The 26,471-nt window shown below is 37.8% G+C and overlaps 1 protein-coding gene across 3 annotated transcripts in view; it reads left to right on the forward strand.

Annotated features, from left to right (window-relative positions):
• CDC14A (cell division cycle 14A) overlaps nt 1–26,471 on the forward strand; it is a 121,210-nt gene that overhangs the window by 53,425 nt on the left and 41,314 nt on the right. For all 3 annotated transcript variants that reach the window (XM_038412213.2, XM_038412211.2, XM_038412214.2), the window contains exons 6-8: nt 15,557–15,623; nt 18,664–18,726; nt 24,317–24,404. In XM_038412213.2, coding sequence (XP_038268141.1) covers nt 15,557–15,623; nt 18,664–18,726; nt 24,317–24,404 — 218 coding nt within the window. The remainder of the gene's footprint in view (nt 1–15,556; nt 15,624–18,663; nt 18,727–24,316; nt 24,405–26,471) is intronic.

The following is a 26,471-nucleotide window of genomic DNA, read 5'->3' on the forward strand; positions in this document are numbered from 1 at the left end:
TTTTTTTTTTAAAGTCAGTGTACACAATAATGCAGCGAGTTGGCCACTTGAGATTGGAAGAGTTCTCTCAGGCTACCAGCAATAAATTACCTGACAAGTAACAGAAATACAGACTATAGTATAAATTCATAGAATTAAGTAGTAAATATCTGTCTGTTACCATTTCATTATTTTATTGATCTGATATCCAGTTACAACAATATCTCTTCATTCCTAACACAGAATTTAATGAATTGGACTATAGGAAATTCAAGAAGAACTAGAATTCAAACAGCTGCTGTACATTTCAAACACTGAGGCTCTACACCTGCAAATAGTTATGCATGCTCTTACTAATTAAGTAAATAGACCATTGAAGCCAGTGGGACTACTCACTTGTTTACAGCTAAGCATATGCATAAACTTGAATGATTGGGGCCTCGTTGTGGTAGGCAGAAGGCTTACTTTTTAAGAGTAGATAGTTTAAAGAACTGTTTTCCCCACAGATTCCTGAATTTCCTCTCGTTTCCACTACCTAGCATTATTGGGGTCTACCCTGCACCCAAGGTCTGACTGCATTTCAGTGATGCTCTGTGTATTATATGTGAAGTACTTCGGGATGCCTAGGAATGAAAGGCCCAATAAAAATGTAAATCATTTACGCAAATAATTGCAGCTTTGCTCTAAACCACTAGACTGCAATCACTGAAAAAACCAAACCCTTCTCTCCTGCAAAAATAAATGAAGGAAATTCCAGATTTAAAGGGCTGTTCTATTTTTTAAATATGACTGACTAAAAATGGAAGAGTGAATATTTATGGCCCGCCAATGAATTCATGTTCAAATTTGCACATCTTCCAAGTAAAAACATTTTTGTAGATGTGAGCCCTGCAAACTCGTGCAGCAGCTAAAGCTCAAATTGTGTTGTCTGGTTTGCATGTTGTAACTAGGGGCAGCCCTAGACTAGCTGCCAGCAACTGGCGCCCAAAGCAAACCATGCAGTCAGTGTCCCAAACCCCAAGGGCAGATCTAGGCTGAGTTTTTTGGTAAACTGAGAAACATTTTACCCCTTTTTTTTTCCTTTTTAATGTTTTTTAAGCATTTTTTTTAAAAAAACAGAGGCTTAATTATTCAGTTTGTCTGTCTGTCCAACCAATGTTTCTGAGATCAGATAAAAGAGATGAAATTTTCAGACTAGATTTGTACACGATAGCTAGATGATATTTCAGTCCAGTTTCAAATAAAAATGCATTAAATGTTAATTTTAATTTTTATTACAAATCCAAAATCCTCCATTACGCTATCCTGCTTTAACTGCCATTACCACCACATCCAATATAGAAAGAAATAAGAAAACTCTTCAATGAACTTTAACCTGTATTTATAAAACACTCTGAATAAAAAAACTCTGTGCTCTTAAAACATGACTTTTCTTGCTTTAAGTTTTGAAAATGCAATCACTAGTTCTTTTAGATCCAGTTTTCCAGCTATTTTATGCTCTGTTGACATTGTGGCAAGTCCAACAAGTCTCTCTTGCACCATTGTTGAATGCAGATATGTTTTTATCAAATTTTAATTTTGAGGAGCTACATTCCCTATTAGCTATGGAAACTGGCAAAGTTAAAAGAATGCATAGAGCTATAAAAATATTTGGAAAACTGTCTGAGAGTTTATTTTCACAAACAAACTTCAGTACTTCTTCAGGAGTGGAATGTTTAAGTCATCTTGAAAAACCTGAAGCTCACTATACACTTGTAGCATCAATGTCTTTTGAATTTTCATGAGTCAATGCCGACTCCAGTTTTATACAAAATTCTCAGATAGGTTCTACTGTTTTCTTTTGCAAGCTGTGGATATCATGTAGAAAGCCAAATACTGACTAGTTGCTGCATCTGTGGAAATATTTCGTCAACAGAGTGAATAGCTGTATCAAGGACTGCGAAGAGAATTCACTTTGAACCTTTGTTTTGGGTTCTGAATGGGTGTGTCTTGTCTTTCATACGAAAATTGCTGTTTCTTTTGCCGAATGCGAACTGGCTCTGGTTCAAATTCTGTCGGAAAGTCTATTTCTTCAGCAAGCTTGAGAGAATCTACCAGTGTTCTTTTGAACCCTTGATCACTTCTGAATTCCTCCAGAATATTTTTAGTTTGCTGCAGTTTTTGAATAGAAGAATGTATGTTCAAGTTCTTTTCCTGAAGCTGCTTACTAGTGAGGTTAATCTCGAAAAGGATATTATACCACAAAATGAGTGAAGTCACAAATTTGAACGTGGAAAGGCCACTTGCAAGAGCTTCTGCATCTGAATGTGCCTTATTGCCAGATGATCCAGTAAAGGTAGTATCAGACATTTCAATTAGGGCATCATAAATGTTTCCAAGCTCATAGCAAAGGGGCTTCAAAGCATCAATGCAACTCTCCCATCTTGTCTAAGTGGCTTTACAGTAAGAGACTTCACATGGCGAGTCAGAATCTCCCAACGGCATGTTGAGCCTGAGAAAAACACACAAACACATTGCACCAGATTGAAGAAACTGCTTGCCTCCAAACAGCATCTAGTAGCATCATTGAAAACCAAATTCAGAGAATGTGCACTGCAAGGAACGAAAAAGGCCCTAAGATTGATTTCTATCATTCTCCTTTGCACACCGTTGTCTTTACCCTTCATATTACTCCCATTATCATAGCCTTGGCCACATAAGTTTTCAACAGATAATGACATTGATTCAAGCTCTTGTAGAATAATTTGTCATAAATGCTCCAGTCGTCTCCTTCAGTGGTACAAAACCCCAAAAACGTTTTTATGAGCACTTCAATATTATCTTCATCTGTAGACTTTTTCATATCCACAAAACGAATGATCATAATTTGTTCAACATGATTCACATCTGGAGGACAGTTCATTATTATTGAAAAGTATTTTGCAGAATGGGCAGCTTCTACAATTTTTCTTTTTTAATGGCATTTGCTAGGATTTGAATCAGTTCATTCTGCATATTTTTTTCCTAAGTAATGAACCTGTGTTTCATGATCAGTTATTTTATGTAGATGCTCATTTATGACTGGATCAAACAAAGCTAGGTATTCAACAAATTTTTAAAAAGTTTCCATTACCTGAAGTGTATAATTTTTTCATTTTTACCACGGCCACAGAATGCTAAATTTTTGCCCACCAAGAACTCTCACTAAAGCAATCAGACGCGCTAATATTTGTTGCCAATATTCTTTTTTCTTGATCACACATAAATTTTCTTCATCAATAGTTTTTCCTTTTTTCAATCGTAATTCAAGTTCTTTCCAATTTTGAAAACATTCCAAATGTTCTGTTGTACTTCCATGTGAAGAGAGAATTGAAGATGGTTTTTCCAGTCCTTTGAACCATTTTCAGTAAGTGATGTACCAGTTGCTTGATTTCTACACAACTTGCAGCAAAAGCAAAACAAAGAGTCCTTCAACACTGAATATTGTAACCAGTTTTGATGAATTTCTTCCCCATTAATGAGTTTCCTTTTGTAATGATGAGCAGTGAGTTTTCTTTTATTTCCATCCTCAGGGAATGGAAATTCATGAACTTGTTCAGGTCCATGTTCCACAAGAATTTGCTGCACACTGTCATCACATCTGGGCCATGAAGCTGGGTCCCCATTCTGTAACTTGTTTGTTTGTAACTTCCTCATCCTTCCTTTCTTCCTTCTACTTCATTTATTTCAATTTCTGCGTGTCTCTCTGAAGGTGAATAAATTTTCTCCACTTCCATATCAGTCTGATGCTGTGAGCTGCCTTCATCTAGAAGTAAGTTTCCATCATCTTGAGTTTCCAAACTGCTTTTTTGCAGCTGAGAGCTACCCTCATCTCCAAGTAATATACCTTCATCTTGATGATCCAAACCACTTCCATGCGGATATGAGCTAACCTCCTCTCCAAGTAAAATTCCTTCATCTGGATGCTGGGAACTGCTTCCATCTTTATTTGGATTAAAGAGAAGATATTTCAAGAAGGATCCCTGCTGTTTTGCTTGGTCCTTTTCCTTCTCAGCCTTTCATTTGATACTCAGCTCCTAAGGGTTTTGTTTTTCCTCTTTCTGCCATGGAGCATTTGAATATTGTCATGTACTGCACTCCCAACCGTAAGCATTATAGCGTTAAGGATGGCTGACACACCCATCACATGGATGGCTATCTAAACAACATTGCAGCCATCCCACATGTCTTTTCACTGCTTAAAGGTTCAATGATTAGTAACATACACTCACTTACCTATTAAAACAGTTAGTTACAGCGTTTACACAGAAACAAAATGACCTTTTTCAACGTTATAACCAACACCGGTTGTTTAGAAAGTAGTCCCCTTCCTCACGGTTACCCACTTGGAGTGTGGTGTCATCACTTTCATAGTCTGTTAAGCGTTAACACTGTTACTGTTCTTTTATGGACCTTATTTATTATATGTGAATCAGTTATAACAAAGAAAAGTTGATAATTACGCAGCCCACTAATAACATTAAGGTTTAATAATACTTACTCACATTTTGGATTTATAATGCTGAAAGGCGTTATTCTTTGTTCTTTGGCACCAAGAAACACAATTTACCACTGTCATAAATATAAAGAAAAGGGTAAATGCCTTTAAATCCCAACTGGCCAGAGAAAAAAACCCTTTCACCTGTAAAGGTTAAGAACCTAGGATAACCTTGCTGGCACCTGACCAAAATGACCAGTGAGGAAACGAGATACTTTCAAAGCTGGGGGGGGGAGAGAAACAAAGGTCCTCTCTCTCTCTCTCTCTGTGTGATGCTTTTGTCGGGAACAGAAAAGGAATGGAACCTTAGAATGTCGTAAGTAATCTAAGTAGGTGTGTGTTCTGTTTTGTTTAAATGGTTGTTAAATTAAGCTGTGCTGAAGGGAATGTATATTCCTGTTTTTGTGTCTTTTTGTAACTTAACGTTTTGCCTAGAGGGATTCTCTATGTTTTGAATCTGATAACCCTGTAAGATATTTACCATCCTGATTTTACAGAAGTGATTCTTTTACTTTTTTTGTTCAATTAAAATTCTTCTTTTAAGAACCTGATTGCTTTTTCATTGTTCTTAAGATCCAAGGGTTTGGGTCTGGGTCTGGTGTTCACCTATGCAAATTGGTAAGGATTTTTATCAAGCCTTCCCCTGGAAAGGGGGTTTGGGTTTGGGGAGGATTTTTGGAGAAAAGACACTTCCAAGCGGGCTCTTTCCCGGTTATATATTTGAGAGACGCTTGGTGGTGGCAGCAGTAAAAGTCCAAGGGCAAAAAGTAAAATAGCTTGTACCTTGGAAGTTTTAACCTAAGCTGGTAAAAATAAGCTTAGGAGGTTTTCATGCAGTTCCCCCCCATCTGTACCCTAGAGTTCAGATTGGGGAAGGAACCTTGACAACCACAGTATTCGCTCGATTCTTAACCATCTACCGGCGAAGTGTGTTAAAATGACCATTTGACATGTATCAACTTGCGATATCTCAGCTCTACGTGAATTTCCGGCTATGTGACCTTGATATATATATTCGAGTTAGATGTCACTAGCATTGCAGCTCTTGCCACTGGCAGATGTTTCACTGTGGCTGAGTTATTGCTTATCAGAATTGCGGAGTGGGTCATCTTGACCCTATGTCACAAACTGAATTTTTTTTGCTAAAATCCTTATTTTTGCAGTAAATAAAATATTTGACATTAATAAATTCTCAGAAATATAGAGAAATATAATTCATATTTCTTCTGTACATGCACGGGAATTGAAATTACATCTTATTTTATTTGTGAGTTTTTTTCATTTTTCATTTTTTTTCCATTTTTTTTTTAATTTTGGTTTTTTCCTCAAATTTGGCACCCCATTTAACTTGGCACCCTAGGCAACTGCCTAGTTCGCCTATATGGACGGGCTGTCCCTGATTATGAATAAGCCAGAAAAGAATTGAGCTCAAGTGCCTGACAGGTGATTGAGACTGCCAGGATTTATAAAAACATAAATGGTAAAATCTGTTTTTGTTTCAATGTGCACAGAGAGCAGAAATATCAAGTAAGGCAATGCCAGGTATTTCTGACCAGAACCTCCTTTTTAAGATGTGTCCATGTATTTTCTTGTAATCCTCTCAGCTCAACTTCAGGTTCATCCTAATGATGTGCTAACATCACAGCCAATGTGTGACCATTAATGTTCCAATTCTGATTTCAGATATTCTGGTATTAGACCTATGTGGTAAGAGAATCTTTGGAAAGATGGGTCCCTCAGTACACAAAGGGAGAGGGGGGAAGGTCATTTAAACAAATTGAATTGCTGTTTGAAACTTTACTTGACATTATCCTGACCTCTCAAAGGAATGCATTTTACAAAACGTGGAATTGTTTTTGTTGTGCAGAAAACAGGAATTTTTCAGGCTCTTTTAGGGAAACTGTGCTCTACCACTAAAATTAGCTTCATAAACTCAAAAACCTTCATGGGCTGAAGTTCCCTAATTTTTGAAATTCTTATCTCTTTCAAAATGATTGATCACTTTTTCTCTTTGTACAACAAGCCAGCAAGTTCTGGCAAGCCTAAGAGATTTAGAATAACAGTCTCTGAGATTTACTATTAACCAAGCCACAGCACCACTGTGTATCCCTTTCACAGCAACAAAGTGCCAGTAAAACCAGTCTTGAAACTAAGTATGATCTACTATACCAAGGAAGACAAGAGTCATGCAACCTGAAAAGATCCATAATATTATAGCAGACCCCTACACTTCTCTGTAATCAAGTGTCAGGGCAACAAAAAGGAAGCCGCATGTACAACCTAAATTCCACTGTCTAATTATTAGGATAAAATCTCATTTTCCCCCACTCTTCCCCCCCCCCCCCAAGTCAGTCAATAAAACCAATATTGCCAGTTTTCATGGCCAGTGGCCTAGGTGTCAGCAAGGATGGGGCACACGAGAGAGCAGCTCCCAGTTCTCAGTTCCAGTGTTCAACCCCACTTTGCCCTGGAACAGCCATTAAATGGAAAGTCCAGCTTAGGCCCTGTAGGCCTGAGGTACAATATGCTCAGTTACTCTGAGGATAGTGCATGTGCAGTCTGCTCAGCACTAGAAGTAGTGAGAGGCTTGAGCATGCTTACTTAGGGCAGAATCTTCTAACATTTTAGCTGCTAAAATTGAAATAAGTCTACTGAGCATGTGTGAACAGCAATTTTTCAAAGGCTTATAGCTTGGCCAAATTTGGACAGATTCTCAATGGCACAGCAAAAGGCACATCCCCGATACAAAGGTTACCCGTTCCAAATCTCAAGTCTTTGTTCCAAACCACAGGGAGAGGTAGAGCTTTCCAAAGAAGACACTCCAAACATATATTTTCTTTAATACTGAAAAACAACAGCCTTGTTCTTAAAAAATGGCTGACTCACTTTGACTTAAGTTTAAAAAAAAAAAAAAATTAGTCTGATGCAGACTCCTAGCAAGGAAAGATTCTCACCAAACAGTTAAAGTTTGGCAAAGTTATAAGCAACTGAAAACAGGGTCTTATAATGGGACATATCAGACAACCTTAATAATAAACAGGGCTGGTAGCACCAACTGTACATTGTACTAACTAGTCCCAATCTTTACTGGGTCCACCAGAATAAAAATAAGGCCTTAAGTCTGAAAACGTTTGTGTGTGTTTTAGTTTTATGATAAGCATGAAACTAAGTGTTTGCAAGATCAGGGCCTAAAACAAACCCAAGAGAAGTAACAGATGCTTGAAAGCTTGCATTTTTTAAAGTTGACTTATTTTTGAATAATTAAATTGTGATAAAACATCTTTAAAATATTTTAAAAGAATTTTTTTAAAGAAGTTTCAGGGCATGTGTTTTTCTACTTTCTTGCTGATATTTAGAATGGGCCCAGGAGTAATTCCACTACACCTACTTGAGATATACTCTTATCCTTCTCATTTGTCCACTTGCCTGCCCGCTCTTTTTCTATATGCTTTCTATACGTACGCCTTCCCCTCTGTTTAGTTTTCATCTCTGCTGCTATTGTTACTGGTGAATGTCTGCTTGCAGAACCAGGGAAAAGCATACAAGTTAGCTCCCCCCCGATCATTACGTACCAGCAATTGCATTATGTTAGTGTATGAGACAGGAAGTGAAATGGGACATCAACAAAACAGTAAAACCGACTACACAGAAATCAACAAACATGCACAGTCTACTAAGGACCACTGAACCGGCCAGAGTGACCAGACTTGGGCACTGCACCAGGTGTCATGCAGTGTAGTTCCCAGATCTGGCTCAATCATGTGCATCCAGAAATCTGTGGGGTGGTCCCATAGGCGATGCTAGCTAGGGTCACAGGGCATGCACTTCATGTATCAATGGATTGTTTCAGAGCACTGTGTGCAGAGGTGTTTTTGTTCTTCTAGGCAATGTGACCAAAGAGCATACAGTGCTGCTTTTGAATACGAGTGACTGAAATCTTTGTGAGATTATGAAACTAAACACAAAGTCAAATGACTTTATGCTCAGCATTTGGTGCTGACAGTGCATATGGAATGCCTCAAGTCGCTCCAAATTTGCCTGTAAGAAGGTCCAGGTTTCTGACCCGTATAGCAATACGGGTACACAGAAATGCCGTCAAATTATACAAGGTAAACTAACTGAAACAATAGAGAAAATATCTTTTTTCTGTAATCTCTCCACAAGTCATCTTGTTACTTGTAACAATAGAACATTTTTAGATAGAAATACAATACTCAAGTTGCACTGTCCAGTTTCATTTTTCATGAAAACTGCTTCAGAATCTTTAAAGTCCATGAGAGCATTCATGATCTCTGTCTTTTTAAGATTATGTCTGGAAGATCCCCACAGAGTTGCTTGGTACTCGGCTTATGTAAATTTTCTCAAGAGGAGAAGACTGGGTTGACCCTGTTGGGATCTGAAATTCATGTTCCAGGGAAGCTTCCATGGTCAGTTTCATCCTGTTATTTAGACCATCAGGCCATTCCTTTCATTTGTCCATTTGTCTAAATAAATTGTATTATGTTTAAATAGGGTTAAAATAAGTTTTCCAAGTTCCAAATGGACAGGTTTTTTTATTTCTATAAAAATTGAAACAGACACAAAAGTTATCCCTGTACAGAGCTATACTCATTATTTATATTAAAATGCATCTTCTAATAGCAGTTAATAGAAATAATTGACAATGTGTGGTTATTTAGTTAATAGGATGGTAGCTTCATGTTTGTTTTTTTTTGTTTTGTTTTTTGTTTTGTTTTGTTTTGTTTTGTTTTTAAATCTATCTAAAGAGCAGGTAGCTCTCCAGAGTTGATACTTTTCACAGCTGCCGCTGCTTGTCTGAGTTGTTAAGAAAGCAGATAATTTATATCTCCCCTTATCATGTGTATGAAAAACAGGAAACATTCCAATTCCTGTTTTCTGACCGGATTGTTTGGTGTTTTTCCACTGTCACAGGTATGAGATGCATGGTGGCTAATAGTTTTGCTCTCTCCATTTTGATCTTTGATCCTAGCTTTCTCCTGTTCTCTTACCATTTCATTGTCAAGGTAAAGAAATGCTGTGAGTAATTAAACATTTTATTCCAGTGAACACTTTCTTATGACTTTAGGAATTGAATCTTTAGATTGAGTGTGGTGCTCTAGTTGTAGTTAATGAAAATCTACCCTCATGCAACTATTGTTTGAAAATGTTTTACCTTATGGTGATAGGATAATAGGTTTTGTAAAATGAAATGAAGAAAAGTAACTTTGTTAAACTTGCTCAGTTGCCACATTTCATTACTACATGCATTTCATCTACAAATATACAAGAGCTGTTGACTTTTATGTGAACTGACATAAGTAAAGAGATAAAGCAAATTTGTATATTCATCTAGGCATTAAAATGTAACAGGCAAATTTTTGGGGTTTCTATAGTTAGCTAAATCAGCTGTCATGACACTTCCTTGATGCACAATGGATTCTTAATTCAGTGCCTCTGCCACAGTATCTGAGGGCTCATCAGCTGGAGGAGTAGTTGGTTATTGCGTACATACTAATATAGCCAGAATTATATGCTATTTGCAATGGAATGTTTTGGAATAAAAGTAAAAAAAATAAGTTTTGTGCACAATTTGTAGTATAATAACTCATACAAAACAAGTCTAATCACCATCACTCATTACATATTTCTGTAAACACTTTACAAAAACACTTCATGTCCTTTTCTCCTAGCTTTGCCACTTAATTACCTTCTCCATGTATAATAAATTTTCTGTTACCGCTGTTCTATTCAGGGATTTTTTTTCTTGATATATCCATATGTATGTTCCTATTCATTCTGTCTCTCAACAGACATAATACTAAAATGCACTTGTTCATCTTCTCCAAACTGCTTTTTTATGCATTTTAGCCCCATCAGAATTGCATCTCTTTTTCTATAATAGAGTTCATTATTTTCTATGTATTTTGAAGCTTATCAAGAGGATATTTTGATTTTTATCAAGAACTTGAAAGCTTAGTTTTTAAATGAATTTGTTATAATTAAATATTTTAATGTAACAATGAAATTATTCAAATTCAGTTTTTTCCATGCTAAAACTTATTTCAAATAAACATGCTTTTTATAATCTAGTGATAAATATGAAGTTAGTTTTTATGTTTAACTCATTTGTAATGCATCACAAAGCAGTCTCTCATTTTTACTTCTCTTGAGTAAACTTTTCCCCAAATACAACACATGCCATTATAATTGCAACTAAATATATTTTCTTCTGTTGAGACTACATAGTCTTCTCTTAAAACATATGAAAATGTGTACATAGAAAATAGTAGCCAGCTAAAAAGGGAAGCTACACTGTATTGCGATGTGCAGTCAAGGCTTGCTTTAAATGTTTTTGTTCTGTATTTTCTGACAATCTTGCTTAATTAGGACCAAAGGAATTGCCTTACCAGATAAGACAGACCAGAGGTCTTTCTAGTCAGTTATTCTGTCTCAAGCAGAGACTAGTACACAAACTAGAGAAGTGCAACCTAGATGGTGCTACTATACGGTGCGTGCATAACTGGTTGGAAAACTGTTCCCAGAGAGTAGTTATCAGTGGTTCACAGTCATGCTGGAATAGGGTGACCAGATGCCCTGATTTAATAGGGACAGTCCCGATTATGGGCTGTTTTTTTTTTGTTTTGTTTTTGTGTTTTTTTTTTTTTTTTTTTTATGTAGGCACCTATGACTGCCCACCCCGTCCCGATTTTTCACACTTGCCCTCTGGTCACCCTATGCTGGAAGGGCATAACGAGGGTGGGCTCACAGGGATCAGTTCTGTTCAATATTTTCATCACTGATTTAGATAATGCCATGGAGAGTACACTTATAAAATGTGCAGGCGATAGATACCAAGCTGGGAGGGGTAACAAGTGCTTTGGAGGATAGGATTATAATTCAAAATGATCTGGACAAACTGGAGAAATGGTCTGAAGTAAATAGGATGAAATTCAATAAGAACAAATGCAAATATCAGAGGGGTAGCAGTATTAATCTGTATCCACAAAAACAACAAGGAGTCCACTGGCACCTTAAAGATTTAACAGATTTATTTGGGCATAAGCTTTCATAAGTAAAAAAACTCACTTCTTCAGATGCAGGGAGTGAAAATTACAGATACAGGCATGAATATATATTGGTATTTACCTTACAAGTGGAGAACCAATGTTGAAAGCTAATTTAGTCAGGGTGGATGTTGTCCACTCCCAATAATTAATGAGGAGGTATCAATACCAAGAGAGGGGAAAATTGCTTTTGTAGTGAGCCAGCCATTCCCAGTCCCCATTCAAGCCCAAATTGATAAGTTTCCAAATGAATTGTAGCTTAGCAGTTTCTCTTTGAAGTCTGTTTTTGAAGTTTCTTTAGTTGAAGTATGGCTACTTTTAAATCTGTTGTAGAATGGCCAAGGAGATTGAAGTGTTCTCCTACTGGCTTTTGTATTTTACCATTCCAGATTTCAGATATGTGTCCATTTACCCTTTTACGTAGAGACTGTCCATTTTGGCCAATGTACGTGGCAGAGGGGCTGTCATAAATATAAAGGGAAGGGTAACCACCCTTCTGTATACAGCACTGTAAAATCCCTTCTGGCCAAAGGCAAAACCCTTTCACCTGTAAAGGGTTAAGAAGCTACTGTAACCTAGCTGGCACCTGACTCAAAATGACCAATGAGACGACCAGATACTTTCAAATCTGGAGGTGGGGGGGAACAAAGGGTTAGGCTGTCTGTGTGATGCTTTTTCCAGGAACAGATCAGGAATGCAGCCTTACAACTCCGGTAAAGTTAGCAAGTAATCTAGCTAGAAATGCATTAGATTTCCTTTTGTTTAATGGCTGGTAAAATAAGCTGTGTTGGATGGAATGTATTCCTGTTTTTGTGTCTTTTTGTAACTTAAGGTTTTGCCTAGAAGGATTCTCTATGTTCTGAATCTGATTACCCTGTAAGGTATTTACCATGCTGATTTTACAGCGTGATTCTTTTACCTTTTATTTAATATTCTTCTTCTAAGAACCTGATTGCTTTTTCATTGTTCTTAAGATCCAAGGGTTTGGGTCTGTGTTCACCTGTACAGATTTGTGAGGATTCTTATCAAGCCTTCCCCAGGAAAAGGGATGTAGGGCTTGGGGTGGGGGGAGGATATTTTGGGGGAAGACATCTACAAGTGGGCTCTTTCCCTGTTCTTTGTTTAAAACGCTTCGTGGACGCAGCGTACAGTTCAAGGACAAGGCAAAGTTTTTACCTTGTTGAAGTTTTTAACCTAAGTTGGTAAGAATAAGCGTAGGGGGTCTTTCATGCAGGTCCCCACATCTGTACTCTGGATTAGTGTTTCTGTGGTGTGGTGTGTAGTTGCTGGTGAGTATTTGCTTCAGGTTGGGGGGCTGTCTGTAAATGAGGACTGGCCTGCCTCCCAAGGCCTGAGACAGTGTGGGATTGTTTTCCAGGATAGGCTGTAGATGATTGATGATGCATTGGAGAGGTTTTAGCTGGGGGCTGTATGTGATGGCCAGTGGTGTTCTGTTGTCTTCCTTGTTGGGCCTGTCCTGTAGTAGGTGACTTCTGGGTACCCGTCTTGCTCTGTCCAGATAATACTTAGTCTTCCCATGAGTGCAGGGCACACTAGATGACCTCTCAAGGTCCCTTCCAGCCCTATGAGTCTGAGTCAGAAAAGGGTGCAAAAGACCTCTTCGGTGAACAGTTAGGGAACAACCTGTCTATAGGGCAGATCATCTAACGTCAGGCAGTTAATGCTGTCCTGAAGTATCAGAACGTCTCTTCTAAATTTTTCATCTTACCTAACTATGGGTGTTCTGATTTGAGACATTTTTATATTGATCAATAATATTGACCTGGTGCAAGTATGGCTGAGGTAAATGGTTACTTCCTTTATAATCCCTTTTGAGAATGAGCTTAGGAGAATGTGCTTACCAAAGCTGTGTGCAGTGGGAACCTTGTTTCGCAGGTTGGAAGAAAAGGGGTTGTTACCCCTTCAAGGGCTCTCTGTGCAACTGATACCAGTGAGGGAGGAAGGGAGAAAGTTTACCCAGAAGGAGCAGGAAACGGCTGACCCAGGTGGTCATTGTGGGATGGGGAAAGTCCACTGTCCTTCCAGCTGACTGGAAGTCTGTTTATACCTTGGGCAATCCCAGAGAAGCTGTCTTTTGCCTGGATCAGCTGGCAGCACCCACAGAGCCCACCCATGAAATCTGGGGGCAGGGGGAAACCCTGGGTTTGTTCATGACCCACCATGGGCATTATACTAGTCACCCTTTTTCCTCAGGGGCTGAAGGAAAAAAAAATCCCCTCACTGCCAGATTGGCCAAGGGGTGAGTTTTTCACTTTGCCCACTGCAGGTTTGGGGTAGGGGAAGGGGGTTTAGAGTGTAGCGTCATTATGGAAGGAACATGGTAATTGGATAAAATAGATTGGAAAAGGATTTAAAGGAAAACATCCCTAAGGAAGATAGGGAAGCAGAGTTCAGGGGGTCCTAAGTCGGGTACAGGGGAGCCAGCCCCCCTCTTTTTCTAGCCCCCTTACAAGGGTCCCAGCAATGCAGTACCTGGACTTGATTGAGGATTATGTGGAAATGATTAAGGAAGCGATGATGACTTGCACTGTACAATAGATATTTTAAGGAAATAAAGTTGCCCCTGAGTTAAACCACATCCATTGCCTCCTGTCTGTCTTCACTGTAGCTGGACAATGAGGATTCTACTGTGGGAAAGAGATGGGTTTAGCTCTGAATGTAGCAAGGTTATTTGTAGTTCCTTTTTTTTTTCTCTGACAGTTGGTTGCCCTGAGTGCTCTAAGTCAAGCAGCATTACAAAATTGCAAATAACAGCTAAACAGAAACATTAATTTAGTAAAATAAGCAGTGGACCAAATTCCCTCCTTACCGCTGCCTTCATGTATTACTGTCAACTATAAGATAAAAATAAATACATCAAATTGACCATTACATATGCAAATTATGTGCTCATAATGCAAAAATCATGTACTATATGTCTATACTTTTATAATGGTCTCTCGGTTCTACAGGATGAATAGTGAGAAAATTCCCAAGTTAGAACATGTTGTTGTATTAATGTTTTGGCAGTATGTCTGTGGGAAAAAAAGTTTGCTAAACTACGGCATCATTTTGAAAAGCCTTTTATTTCTTCCTACTTATGAATTCATTATGGAAAAGTAAGTTGTCTCAAAATATTAAGATAGTAAACCATTTATGAAGTGTATGTTCCATGAAACTGTTGAACAGTTTAAAAAAAACATATTTTCACTTCTGCTTGGCAATTTTTCTGAGTGTGTTCAGTGTAACTTTTGAATGATACTCCTTTTGTGTTTGTGGTTTTGGGGGTTTTTGTTTTATTTTTTTAAATATCTGGCTTGGTGTTGAATATAATTTCATGTCACTAAGGGGAGCTACATTTTTGCCATACTTGTAAAGTTGTTAAGGATGTCAGAGTAATTTTCAGTTACTTTGTGTGTCAGGATAATTAATTATATCTGCAATGACACATTTAAGTGAAATAGTTTTCAGAAGAAATGCTAATTGGTGGTCATCTTCATCCCTCTTCCTTGGGGTATCTCGGTTGATAAAAATCAGAAACAAGTGTTAATTTCTATATTTAGTTATGTATTCGTTTGTTGCTGTCTCTTGTCAAGACTGCTACTGTTCTTGCACATGCTGTGGTAAAGATTTTTTTTTTTTTTTTTTTGAAGCGGTTGCTAAGCAATGCTGCATGTGTAACTAAGAGAATAAATCTATCACAAAGCAGTACTGTGTGCTTCCTGAAAATGTATTACTGCTGAGATGAAAGAATTTTGGTTTATTTTTTGAAAGATAATTTAAACATTAGTTACTAGAAATTGAGTTAATGTGTGGGGGAAAGATATTTGGCATATTCATATTTGTAAGTGATGTTTTCTGCCAACTAGATTGAGCTTTCACATGAGAATTGAATAAGTATGAAATAAATGAATGTAATAATGCTGCTGTGATTATGCCTTTTCTTGACTGACTTTTGTCCGGTACATGTTAATGTTAATTTGTATTAAATTTTTAGGGATGCCTCATTTGGGAGCTGCACATACGATCTCACAATCCTGGATTGCTTGCAGGGAATAAAAAAGGTAATATCACTTCTCCTTACTGTAAAAGGCAATGATTCTTTTTAAAAAAAAAAAAAAAAAACCCTAGAAATCTGGTGGGTGGGAGTTGTTTTTTTTTTTTTTTTATTTCCTGGGAAAGAGTCATACCCTGCCACAAAACTTGAAAGAGTGGGGACTTCCTTTAAATGCTGAGAGTAGGAGAAAGTATTAAACTACTAATTTACTAGTTGGCCACCATCTGAGTTTTACGGACTTCTGAAGATCAGCTGATGTGTAGGAACTTCTATGTATACCAAACCTCATCTGTGTGGAAATGTTTCTGTAACAATTTGTTGGCTCAAATTAAAAATTGGTACAAAGGAATAATTTAGGTCAGTTTCCTTACTTATTGAGAAAATAGACTAAGATTTCATTTAAATTATTTAATCTAACTGGTATTTCAAAAATACTATCTTTAACACAGTATTTGTAAACGATGGTGAGAAAATTAACAATGCTTAATCCAGTTTTATTACAAGTATTATATTTATGATCTGTACTAAATAAAATTCTTGGCATAGTAACTTTTATGATTTGATATAGCTTTCCAGCCTTTCCAAAACGGTTGAAAAAGAAAAATGGAAAGCAATTTTAATAACTTGCTTAGTTTTTGTTGTATCATTCACTTTACGCAGCAATTTGGCTAGTCCTGAGTATTTGTCTTTTTCAATTTACGGCTTTCAAATTGGATTTTCACTTTATAATTTTTGTGTCAAACTTGTCAAGGAAACTAGTTTTTTAAAAAAATCAAATGTGTAGGTAACTGTTTGTAATATTTATATTAGGGGTTCAGTGTACAGTGATGATGCATGGGACTGAAGAAATAAGTGTTTTCTAGAAAACACATGACAGGATTGCCAGCACCAAAAATTTAAAAAATCATGAGTTAGGCCCCCTAAAATCAGGAGATTGTTCTAAAAATTAGATTATTACAAATAATAATTATTTGGGGGGGGTTATTTACCTTCTGATTTTTGGACTGGTAAGGTACACTTGGATCATGTTTTAAGCTTTTCTTCACAACCCTGAGGGATAGAGAGTTTTGTTGTTGTTGTTAAATGCAAACTGAGATTCTCATCTATTCACAACTCTGATAGGTAGGGTTTTAAGATACACAACAGATATTATGTGACTTTAATTAGTCACTTTATACCACAAGATAGGACCAAATTCTGCTCCTCTCTCATATTGCTGACTTCAGTGGAATACTTGCTTCAGGGAGGAGAGCAGGATTTATCTTTGATTTTCTATTGGTCACCAATAGAAATGTACAATCTTAATTGTTCTGCAAGGGTATTGAAGCAAATTTGTTTCTTAAAAATAAACCAAAAGGCAACTTTAGCTGAATATTTTTTCAACTCTTCACATTGGTTGGAGAAGTCCAGCCAGTTAACAGGGCACTAACACTGGGAAATCTTATTGAGAGCTCTGGGAGATGACTAAAACCAGATGTTGTAGGAAATTACAGTAGTGCATGTGAAATGAACGTGTGTTTATCAGCAAGGATATAGAGATCACATTTCTTTTTTGTTCCATTATAGGGATCAGCACTGAATTTCTAACCAATTGACCTGCAAAGCCAAAAGTATTTCAAGCTGAAATCTCCTCTTTTAGTTTAAAGCAAAATTCTTTGCCTGCTTTATTAATTTGCAAGAAACTATTTTGTTCTGCCTTTAAAAGATTACACTCTGTATAGTAGAATTCCAGAATGGATTTTTCATCTAGTGCATAAACTAGTTTAAACATTCCTTAATCCCAAAGCACACTTTCTATAACCTATATTTTTCAGAACATGATGGATATATCTGGTTCATTGGTATAAATACTTATAGTAACATGCTGCAGAACTATACACCATTTATGCCCCACAGACAGTCAGTGCCATGTATTTCTCATTCACAAGACATTATAGACTTGAGTATTATCAACCGGGGGGAAAAAACAGTTAGTGCAAAGATGGAAGAATCCCACAGTGCTTCAGGGACTATATATGCTGCCAAACAAAAAAACAAAATAAAAAAAAAAACACCTTGGAAAACATTATAGTTGCATACTTAACAATCAGAGTTAGGGAATGCCAAAATACAGGTTGCACACGCTACCATAACCCTTTGTATGCCATTTGCATAAACATTATAATATTTAAATATGTACTCGTATACTATTTCTCAAATATAATGTACATTTTTCTAGGTTTCAGAGTAGCAGCCGTGTTAGTCTGTATTCGCAAAAAGAAAAGGAGTACTTGTGGCACCTTAGAGACTAACAAATTTATTAGAGCATAAGCTTTCGTGAGCTACAGCTCACTTCATCGGATGTGAGCTGTAGCTCACGAAAGCTTATGCTCTAATAAATTTGTTAGTCTCTAAGGTGCCACAAGTACTCCTTTTCTTTTTGTAAATTTTTCTATAACCTTGTACTACATTTTTCTACTCTGTATGTCAGACAGACTCCATAAGTCATTTATTCCCAAAAAGTGGTGGGTGCGGGAAGCCTGTTCTCATTCATTGTGCAGCTTACACAATACACTATATAGAGTAATAAGTAAGTCGTTAGAAATAGTCAATTTTATTATTGGGAAAAGTAGTGTCTGTTAATGTAATTAAAGACTACCTTGAGGGAGGAGGACTCCCCAGACAGCAAACCAGAATATATAGTCAGCTTCTTTGAATATTAACCTAATCCTGAATGAATAATGTACGATGTAGTGTATTTATTAATATTTTATTGTAACTTTGCCTTAGTAAAAAGTTTAAAAAAAAAAACTGTACCATAATTGTGTGTAAGGGGGTAGAATTAAGGTGGCAGGTGGTACCTTAATGTTACTTAAAGTTCCGAGTTTTCTGATTTGCTCAAATGTGCAAGCTTCAATGTTCTTAGTGTAAACTTTTGGATTTTTAAACATTTTAAACTCGTGCAGTTTTATTTTGTGGAGTCTCAAATATGCTACAAAATACCAAGACCTGACAATACATTATGATGATCAATCTCCTATGTAAGAAATTTTATTTTATTTTTTTAGGCTTTTCAGCATGGATTTTTTGATTTTAAGACATTTGACGTGGATGAGTATGAACACTATGAGGTTTGTATATCTTAATATTTAATTCTTAATTCTAGCTTTGCTCAAAGTATGTTAGACTTGCATGTGCAGCGGCATATGCTATGAATTAGAATGTGTGCATAAATAGCAATCTATTTTAGCGTTGGACCTTAAATTTTATTTTTGTATGTCTATCATGATATGCTGACCAATGTAAATGAGTAGCAGAAGTTAAAACTGTGATTATATGTACCAGTGGTGTATTTGATATTAAATTGAATACACATCATAATCTCTTCAGGAGATTGCTTATTAAAAAATGTATCCAGTGCTTTGATGTACTACTGTATGTATTTCTAGAAAACTCTGTATTTTCAAAAATCATTCATGTAGCTAGCACAGAGGCATTGGTGTCCATTTTTAAGTATATTGCTGCAGTTGAGCGTGCTTAAATAAAATAAGTCTAAAGATTTGTAGACATGTTTAACTTAAACAGGTCTTTGTGACTCCATTAAAAAGCTGTGTAATTTATTTGAGATAAGATGACAGTTGGCAGTTTTTCAGAGACATTATTAACGGCACAAGAGCAAACTATCCCACTGCGTAGGAAAGATAGGAAGTATGGCAAGAGACCACCCTGGCTTAACCAGGAGAGCTTCAATGATCTAAACTCAAGAGTCCTACGAAATATGGAAACTCTGTCAAATTACAAAGGATGAATATAAACAAATAACACAAGTATGTAGGGAGAAAATTAGAAAGGCCATGGCACAAAATGAGGTCAAACTAGCTAGAGACATAATCTACAACTACATTGGAAGCAAGAGGAAGATCAAAGACAGGGTAGGCCTGTTACTCAATGCGGGAGGGGACGACAGTATCAGAAAATGTGGAAATGACAGAGGTGCTTCATGACTTTTTTGTTTTGGTTTTCACCAAGAAGGTTAGTGGTGGTTGGACGTCTAACATAGTGAATGCCAGTGAAAATGAGGTAGGATCAGAAGCTAAAATAGGGAAAGAACAAGTTAAAAATTGAGACAAGTTAGATGTCTTCAAGTCACCAGGGCCTGATGAAATGCATCCTAGAATACTCAAGGAGCTGACTGAGGAGATATCTGAGCCATTAGCGATTATCTTTGGAAAATTATTTATAAAAAGTGCCCATCTATAAAAAGTGAAATAAGGACAACCTGGGGAATTACAGACCAGTCAGCTTAGCTTAACTTCTGTACCCGGAAAGATAATGCAGCAAATAATAAAGCAATCTATTTGAAAATATCTAGAAGATAATAAGGTGATAAGTAACATTCAACATGGATATGGATATAAGAACAAATCGTGTCAAACCAACCTGATAGCTTTCTTTGACAGGGTGACAAGTCTTGTGGTTAAGGATAAGTGGTAGACATGGTATATCTTGACTTTAGTAAAGCTTTTGTCTCGCATGACCTTCTCATAAACTAGGGAAATGCAACCTAGATGGAACTACTGTAAGGTGGGTGCATAACTGGTTGGAAAACAATTCCCAGAGAGTAGTTATCGGTGGTTCACAGTCAGGCTGGAAGGGCATAATGAGTAGGGTCCCGCAGGGATCAGCTCTGGATCCAGTTCTGTTCAATATCTTCATCAGTTATTTAGATAATGGTATAGACAGTACACTTATATTGTTTGTGGACAATAACAAGCTGGGAGGGGTTGCAAATGCTTTGGAGGATAAGATTATAATTCAAAATGATCTGAACAAACTGGAGAAATGGTCTGAAGTAAACAGGATGGAATTCAATAAGGACAAATACAAAGTACTCCATTTCAGAAGGAACAATGAGTTGCACACATACAAAATGGGAAATGACTGCGTAGGAAGGAGTACTGCAGAAAGGGATATGGGGGTCATAGTGGATGACAAGCTAAATATGAGTCAACAGTGTAACACTGTTGCAAAAAAGCGAGCATCATTCTGGGATGTATTAACAGGAGTGTTGTAAGCAAGACACAAGAAGTAATTCTTCCGCTCTACTCTGCACTGATTAGGCTTCAACTTGAGTATTGTGTCCGGTTTGGGGCACCACATTTCAGGAAAGATGTGGATAAACTGGAGAAAGACCAGAGAAAAGCAACAAAAATGATTAAAGGTCTAGAAACATGACCTATGAGGGAAGATTGAAAAAACTGTGTTTTGTTTAGTCTGGAAAAGAGAAGACTGAGAGGTGACATAAGAATTTTAAAGTACATAAAAGGTTGTTACAAGAAGGAGGGAGGAAAATTGTTGTTAACTTCTGAGGATAGGACAAGAAGCAATGGGCTTAAATTGTAGCAAGGGAGGTTTAGGTTGGACATTAGGAAAAACTTCCTAACTGTCAAGGTGGTTAAGCACTGGAATACATTGCCTAGGGAGATTGTTTCCGTCACTGGAGATTTTTAAGAGCAGGTTAGATGGACATCTGTCAGGGATGGTCTAGATCAGGGATGGGCAAATGTTTTGGCCCGAGGGCCACATTGGGGTTGCGCACAATATGGAGGGCGAGGTAGGGAAGGCTGTGCATCTGCAAACAGCCTGGCCTCGGCCCCCTTCCACTTCCTGCCCCCTGACTGCCACCCTCAGACCCCCCAACCCATCCAACCCCCCTGCTCCTTGTCCCCTGACCACCCCCTCCTGGGACCTCCTGCCACTAACCATCCCGCCGGGACCCCACCCCCTATCCAACCCCCCCTGTCCCCTGACTGCCCCAAACCCTATCCAACCCCCCCTGCCCCCTGACAGGCCCCCCGGGAACCCCGACCCATCCACCCGCCCCGCCCCCGCACTCCTTGTCCCCTGACCACCATCTCCTGGGACACCCATCCCTAACTGACCTCTCCTCCAGGACCCCACTCCCTTTCCAAACACCCCCCTCCGGAGTCCCCGGGACCCCACCCCCTACCAACCCCCCCACTCCCTGTCTCCTGACTGCCCCCTTACTGTGCTGCTCAGAGCGGCAGGACAGGCTTCTTGGAAAGCCTGGGAGGTTGGCAGGCACAAGCCGTACAGCTAGTGTGGCTGCGGGGGTGGGGGGACAGCGGGGGGGTGGCCAGGGCTAGCCTCCCTGGCCGGGAGCTCAGGGGCCAGGCAGGACTGTCCCACGGGCCATAGTTTGCCCACCTCTGGTCTAGATAATACTTAGTCCTGCTAGGGGATTGGTCTAGATGACCTCTCAAAGTCCCTTCCAGTCCTGTGATTCTATGATATGAGTTAAGATCCCTCTGAAGTACAAGATGCAGTAGGAAATGGGCAAGAAGAATGGCCATTGAGAAGTTAGCTGAGATTTTAGTTTGCAGGGAGTGAAATGACAGACAAACCTTGAACTCCGTATTGAACATTCAGCATTCACCAAATTAAGTTCTCCCATACCTCCTACCGTCTAGCTGTTCCCACAATTTTAAAAACCTTTGAAAGAGGTTTTTCTAAGTACAGTAGTGTGCTATTGTGTATAGACTGGTAAACCAATTTTGTTCTCCACAACAGCAGCCTTTGTTACGTTGCTTAGCGTATTTTGTTATAGTTACTATATTTTATGTTGAACAAGTAATCTTTATTCTGTTTACTCTTTGTATAGTATAGTAAAATGCTTGTTCTAAAAACAAAAGATAGTTGATAGAAAAAAGAAGATTCTTTGGAATATGTACGTGCCCGTTCAAGTTTCTCTAGTAGGTTTCTCAAGTTTCTTATAATAGTATAAACTATTGATCTGTGTACAAAGTGTTCCATTATTTGTTAAATTTTTACATTTGAGATTATTCACTTTTGAAGAATGAGCATGTGGAATATGTTTAAAGGAACACTGCTGCCTAATTTTGACCTACTTAAAGAAATGAGAATCTGGGAGCCTCTTCAATTTCCTCCTCTTGCATTCTTTCAGGTTTGCCCATTTAAAAAGTGTCTGTGTTCTCCCTTATCCAGTGCTCCCCAACTTTCTCATAACCAAATGCCACTTACCTTTATACTTGCACTTTTCCAGTTTAAACTCTGAGCATGCACACAAACTAACCTGCTGTGTGTATTTATTCAGTCCAGATGCTCCCAGTATGTGAAGCTAAAAATGTAAACACTTATGTATTTTTTTGGCATCATCACAAATGTGACGACTTGTAGTGTAGATGTGGGAGTTGTTTTAAGAGTAATTTTAAACGGACAAATATGCAAGAATAATCGATGTAGAAACCAGTTCTCCTTCATTGTTCTACACAGGTCCAGGCTTATAAATTGTTCCCTTTTCATTGAACTAGACAGAAAATACTGAATTTATAATGGTATCTTAGGTTCTTATCGGCTATCTCCAGTTATCTGTCAGCTGTATATTTCTTCAGGTAGGTTAAAAATTGAGGTGTGGATGATGTCCCTTTTTTAAGTACAAAGAATTCAGTGTTCATGAATACAGCTGACAACATTGAGTAATCAAGTGAAAAATGTTCTTATATAAAATTCTGCTCAGTCTACTGAGGTTACAGCCATTGGTATAAATTTATTTGTTTCTGCTGTTTGCCAGGTAAGGAATCAGGCCACCAGTCCTTACGCTCCCATTTATTTCAGCATGAGTTTTACTTGTGGGAGGACCCTGGAGTCGATTGTAATGAGGTAGCCAGGCAAATAGTTTACGAATTACTTACAGTGATGGACATAATCAGAGCTTTTTACTTGGCAAGATTTTATGTGGGGTGGCGAGCTGGTCTACTGAATATATCATCTTCTCATAAATTTCACAAAAATCTTCATACAACATGAAAACAGTGCGTCATTGCAAAAAATGTCGTGTGTAGAGCAGCTACACTGTCAAACTGGGAATGAACCCATCTGTAATTTTTTTTTTTTTTTTTTTAAGAAACCTTAGAGATTAGAGAAGTCTTTGGTTATGTAGCTCAGAGATGCTTTCAGATTTGGCCAGCTGAGTGAGCAATGAAAGAATTCCAGGTTTACAGATTAGTTGTGAAGCCTGAGTTTAAAAATAAAACATTTTTTTGTTTCTCATGTTAGAGGAACGTGCACTCTTTTTAGTTTCTTTTAAAGAAAACCCTCTTTCAAACTTTAATATCCTCTTATTGATGTATAGTTTGGTTTGTTTACTGACCCATCAGAGCCATGCCAGTACATGGATTACAACTTTTGAAAGGAAAAAAGGAAATTATTATTTTGAGAGCTAATTTGTCTTAATTTGTTGACTATTAATTCCTTTTTTGCAATTGTTAATGATGTGGCAGATTTCCATAGCCTTTGATAATGCATAAAATAAAATTGGTTTTTGCCAGCATCTATTGTATTTCATAAGTAGAGCTGCATTGTAAAACCTGAGCCTTTTAAGCAGAAATGTCTTGGGTCAGGTGTAGAAAGGTTTGCCTATTTGAAGATCTCTCCAAAGCAGGCTTTTCTAAGATTACCTTTACTATTGTGTAAATTTCTGGCAAGTAGCTTCATACATTGCTGGTTTCTCCTATTTTCTGAGCCAAATAGTTACGTCTGAAATGCTTTGCTCATATGATTTCTATAGAGAGGATACAGTTATTTTTTAAAAAAAAAGTATTATTCAGAAATAGATTTTTAACAGTTGTGTGTTGAATTTTAAAATGTTTTTCCTTTCTTCTCTCCTAAAATGCTCACTAGCGGGTAGAAAATGGTGACTTCAACTGGATTGTTCCAGGAAAATTTTTAGCATTTAGTGGACCTCATCCAAAAACCAAAATTGAAAATGGTATGTTTTTCTTGTCAATCATGCGTCAAAACGTTGTTTTTTTATAACCCTGCTATTCCTTAATATGACTAGTCTTTATTTCCAATCTCTGGCATATTTGTGAAGACAGTAGTTAAGGTTTAGAGTATGTGGTTGTTTTTTTTTTTTTTTTTTTTTAAAAAAAAAAGTTACATTAATTCTAGTTGGTGGATTGGTAGGTTGATGGGTTTTGGGGTTTTTTGGTCAGTTTGGATAGAATTTTGTATCGAGTTTTCACATCATAGGACTCAATTTCATTCAGTGACAAACAGAAGAGATCTGTGGAATTCACTCAGTAAGTGACTCCGAAATTTGAGGTGGCTCCCTGCTTTTCTTCCTGAAACTGACAACTGAACTCACTTCTATGCAGAATTAAAGGTGAACGACAAAGGGGGGAAATGAAGAAAAAAGGGTGCAAGTCCAGATTCTTTATATTGTATAAAAAAGCCCTGAAGGGTTTAAAAATGCTGCTTGTTACATTAGAAATTCAGGTGTTGCCTATTGTAGATGATGGAGAAACTAGTAGGTTTTATAACATTTAGAGAGAGCAAGGAAGCGAAACCTGATTGAGAGGGGAACGGATTTGTATTCATACTACTTAAAGGGGAAGAGTCAACTAGAAATCAAGTTAGTTTTTAAAAAAAATTGGTTACAGGTAGTTGTTTTGCTACACCTTACCTTTCAGTTTCCCTGCCAATCTTTGTGGTCTTAAAGTCGCACTTTCTAATTTTTAATGGTCTCTTTCTAGCTGCTGTATTTAATATAAATACGCATACATATTAAAATGGAAACTGACTAGCTATACAGGGAAATGGAAACTGCAAAGTACTGTCAAATGTATTGAGTACATGAACTGAGAAAAAACATTTTTTTCTTTTCAGTTACAAGCATTACCTGCAGTAGGCAAAACACTTTAACAGATGTGATTTATAAGTTACTCCTTTAAAGCACATGTTCAACTAAAATACTGGAGTGCAGGGTTGAGGGGTGGTCCAACTGGCAGCCAGTGGACAGGATCCATTCCTCAGGACAATTGTCTGTCCCCGAAAAGCGTCCAGCCCTGCACCATTTTTCTCTACAAAATTGGCATCCTCCACACAGCATGACCTCACACATATGTTGCATGCAAGGTCATGCCTCATGGAAGATACTATTTTGTTAATGTACATTGCCTGCGGAGGTGCTACACGGCTATGAATGAGGCCCACAGTGCTGAAAAGGTTGGACCATCCCATATGAAGTCTGAATACTTCAGAGTTGCAATGCCATCCACAAGTTACTGTGTCCTTGCTGGTGCTGCAGCCACCAGGACTTTTGGGCATATATCTCATGATTCTTTGTGTTGGAGTAAGCTGAGCCATTCTTGAATTCTTTCCCAGTGAATTTGAATTCTCTCCCAGTAGGAGAACTTGTCTGTCTTCTGGGCATACAGAGGGCATTGTGGCAAGGCAATGAAGGACTGTAATTGCTTGAGTGATTTAACCTGCATTCTCCTTAATCTCCTTAATCTGCATTAACCTTGCAAAGTGGGTGAGTTCTTCGAGTGATTACACATGTCTGTTCTACTGTAGGTATGTACGCACCTCATGCACAGTTGTCAGGGAACTTTATCCCTCAGCAATATCCATTGGGATGGCACAAGCGCTCTCCACCATCTCACACATTGCATGCAGGTATAAGAATATGGACTTGCAGCCAACCGCCCTTCAGTTCCTTCTTACCACAGTGATGGTTGTTGGAGAACTTCTGGTCTTGCTGTCACAGGCTTTTCCCTCATTTTCTGTATAAAATTTATTTGTTCTCTTAGCAGTCAGTTAGGTATAGAGTATAGTTAGTGCTGGTGATAGGCTTCAGTTTTAGGTCCTTTTTGGGCCAGATTTGAATCTCAGTACTGGTACCAGAGCTATGCCTCGCACTCTGTGGTTTAAATCTTGTAAGTCGGGTGCCGGGCTGATGACCTAATAGGCAGTACAATCCAGGGGCAAACAACCATTAATATCCCCAATACTGCCATTCTCTAGCTCAGATTATCTATTTCTTAACCACATG

Source organism: Dermochelys coriacea, chromosome 8, assembly GCF_009764565.3.
Source record: "Dermochelys coriacea isolate rDerCor1 chromosome 8, rDerCor1.pri.v4, whole genome shotgun sequence".
NCBI classification, from domain to species: Eukaryota; Metazoa; Chordata; order Testudines; family Dermochelyidae; genus Dermochelys; species Dermochelys coriacea.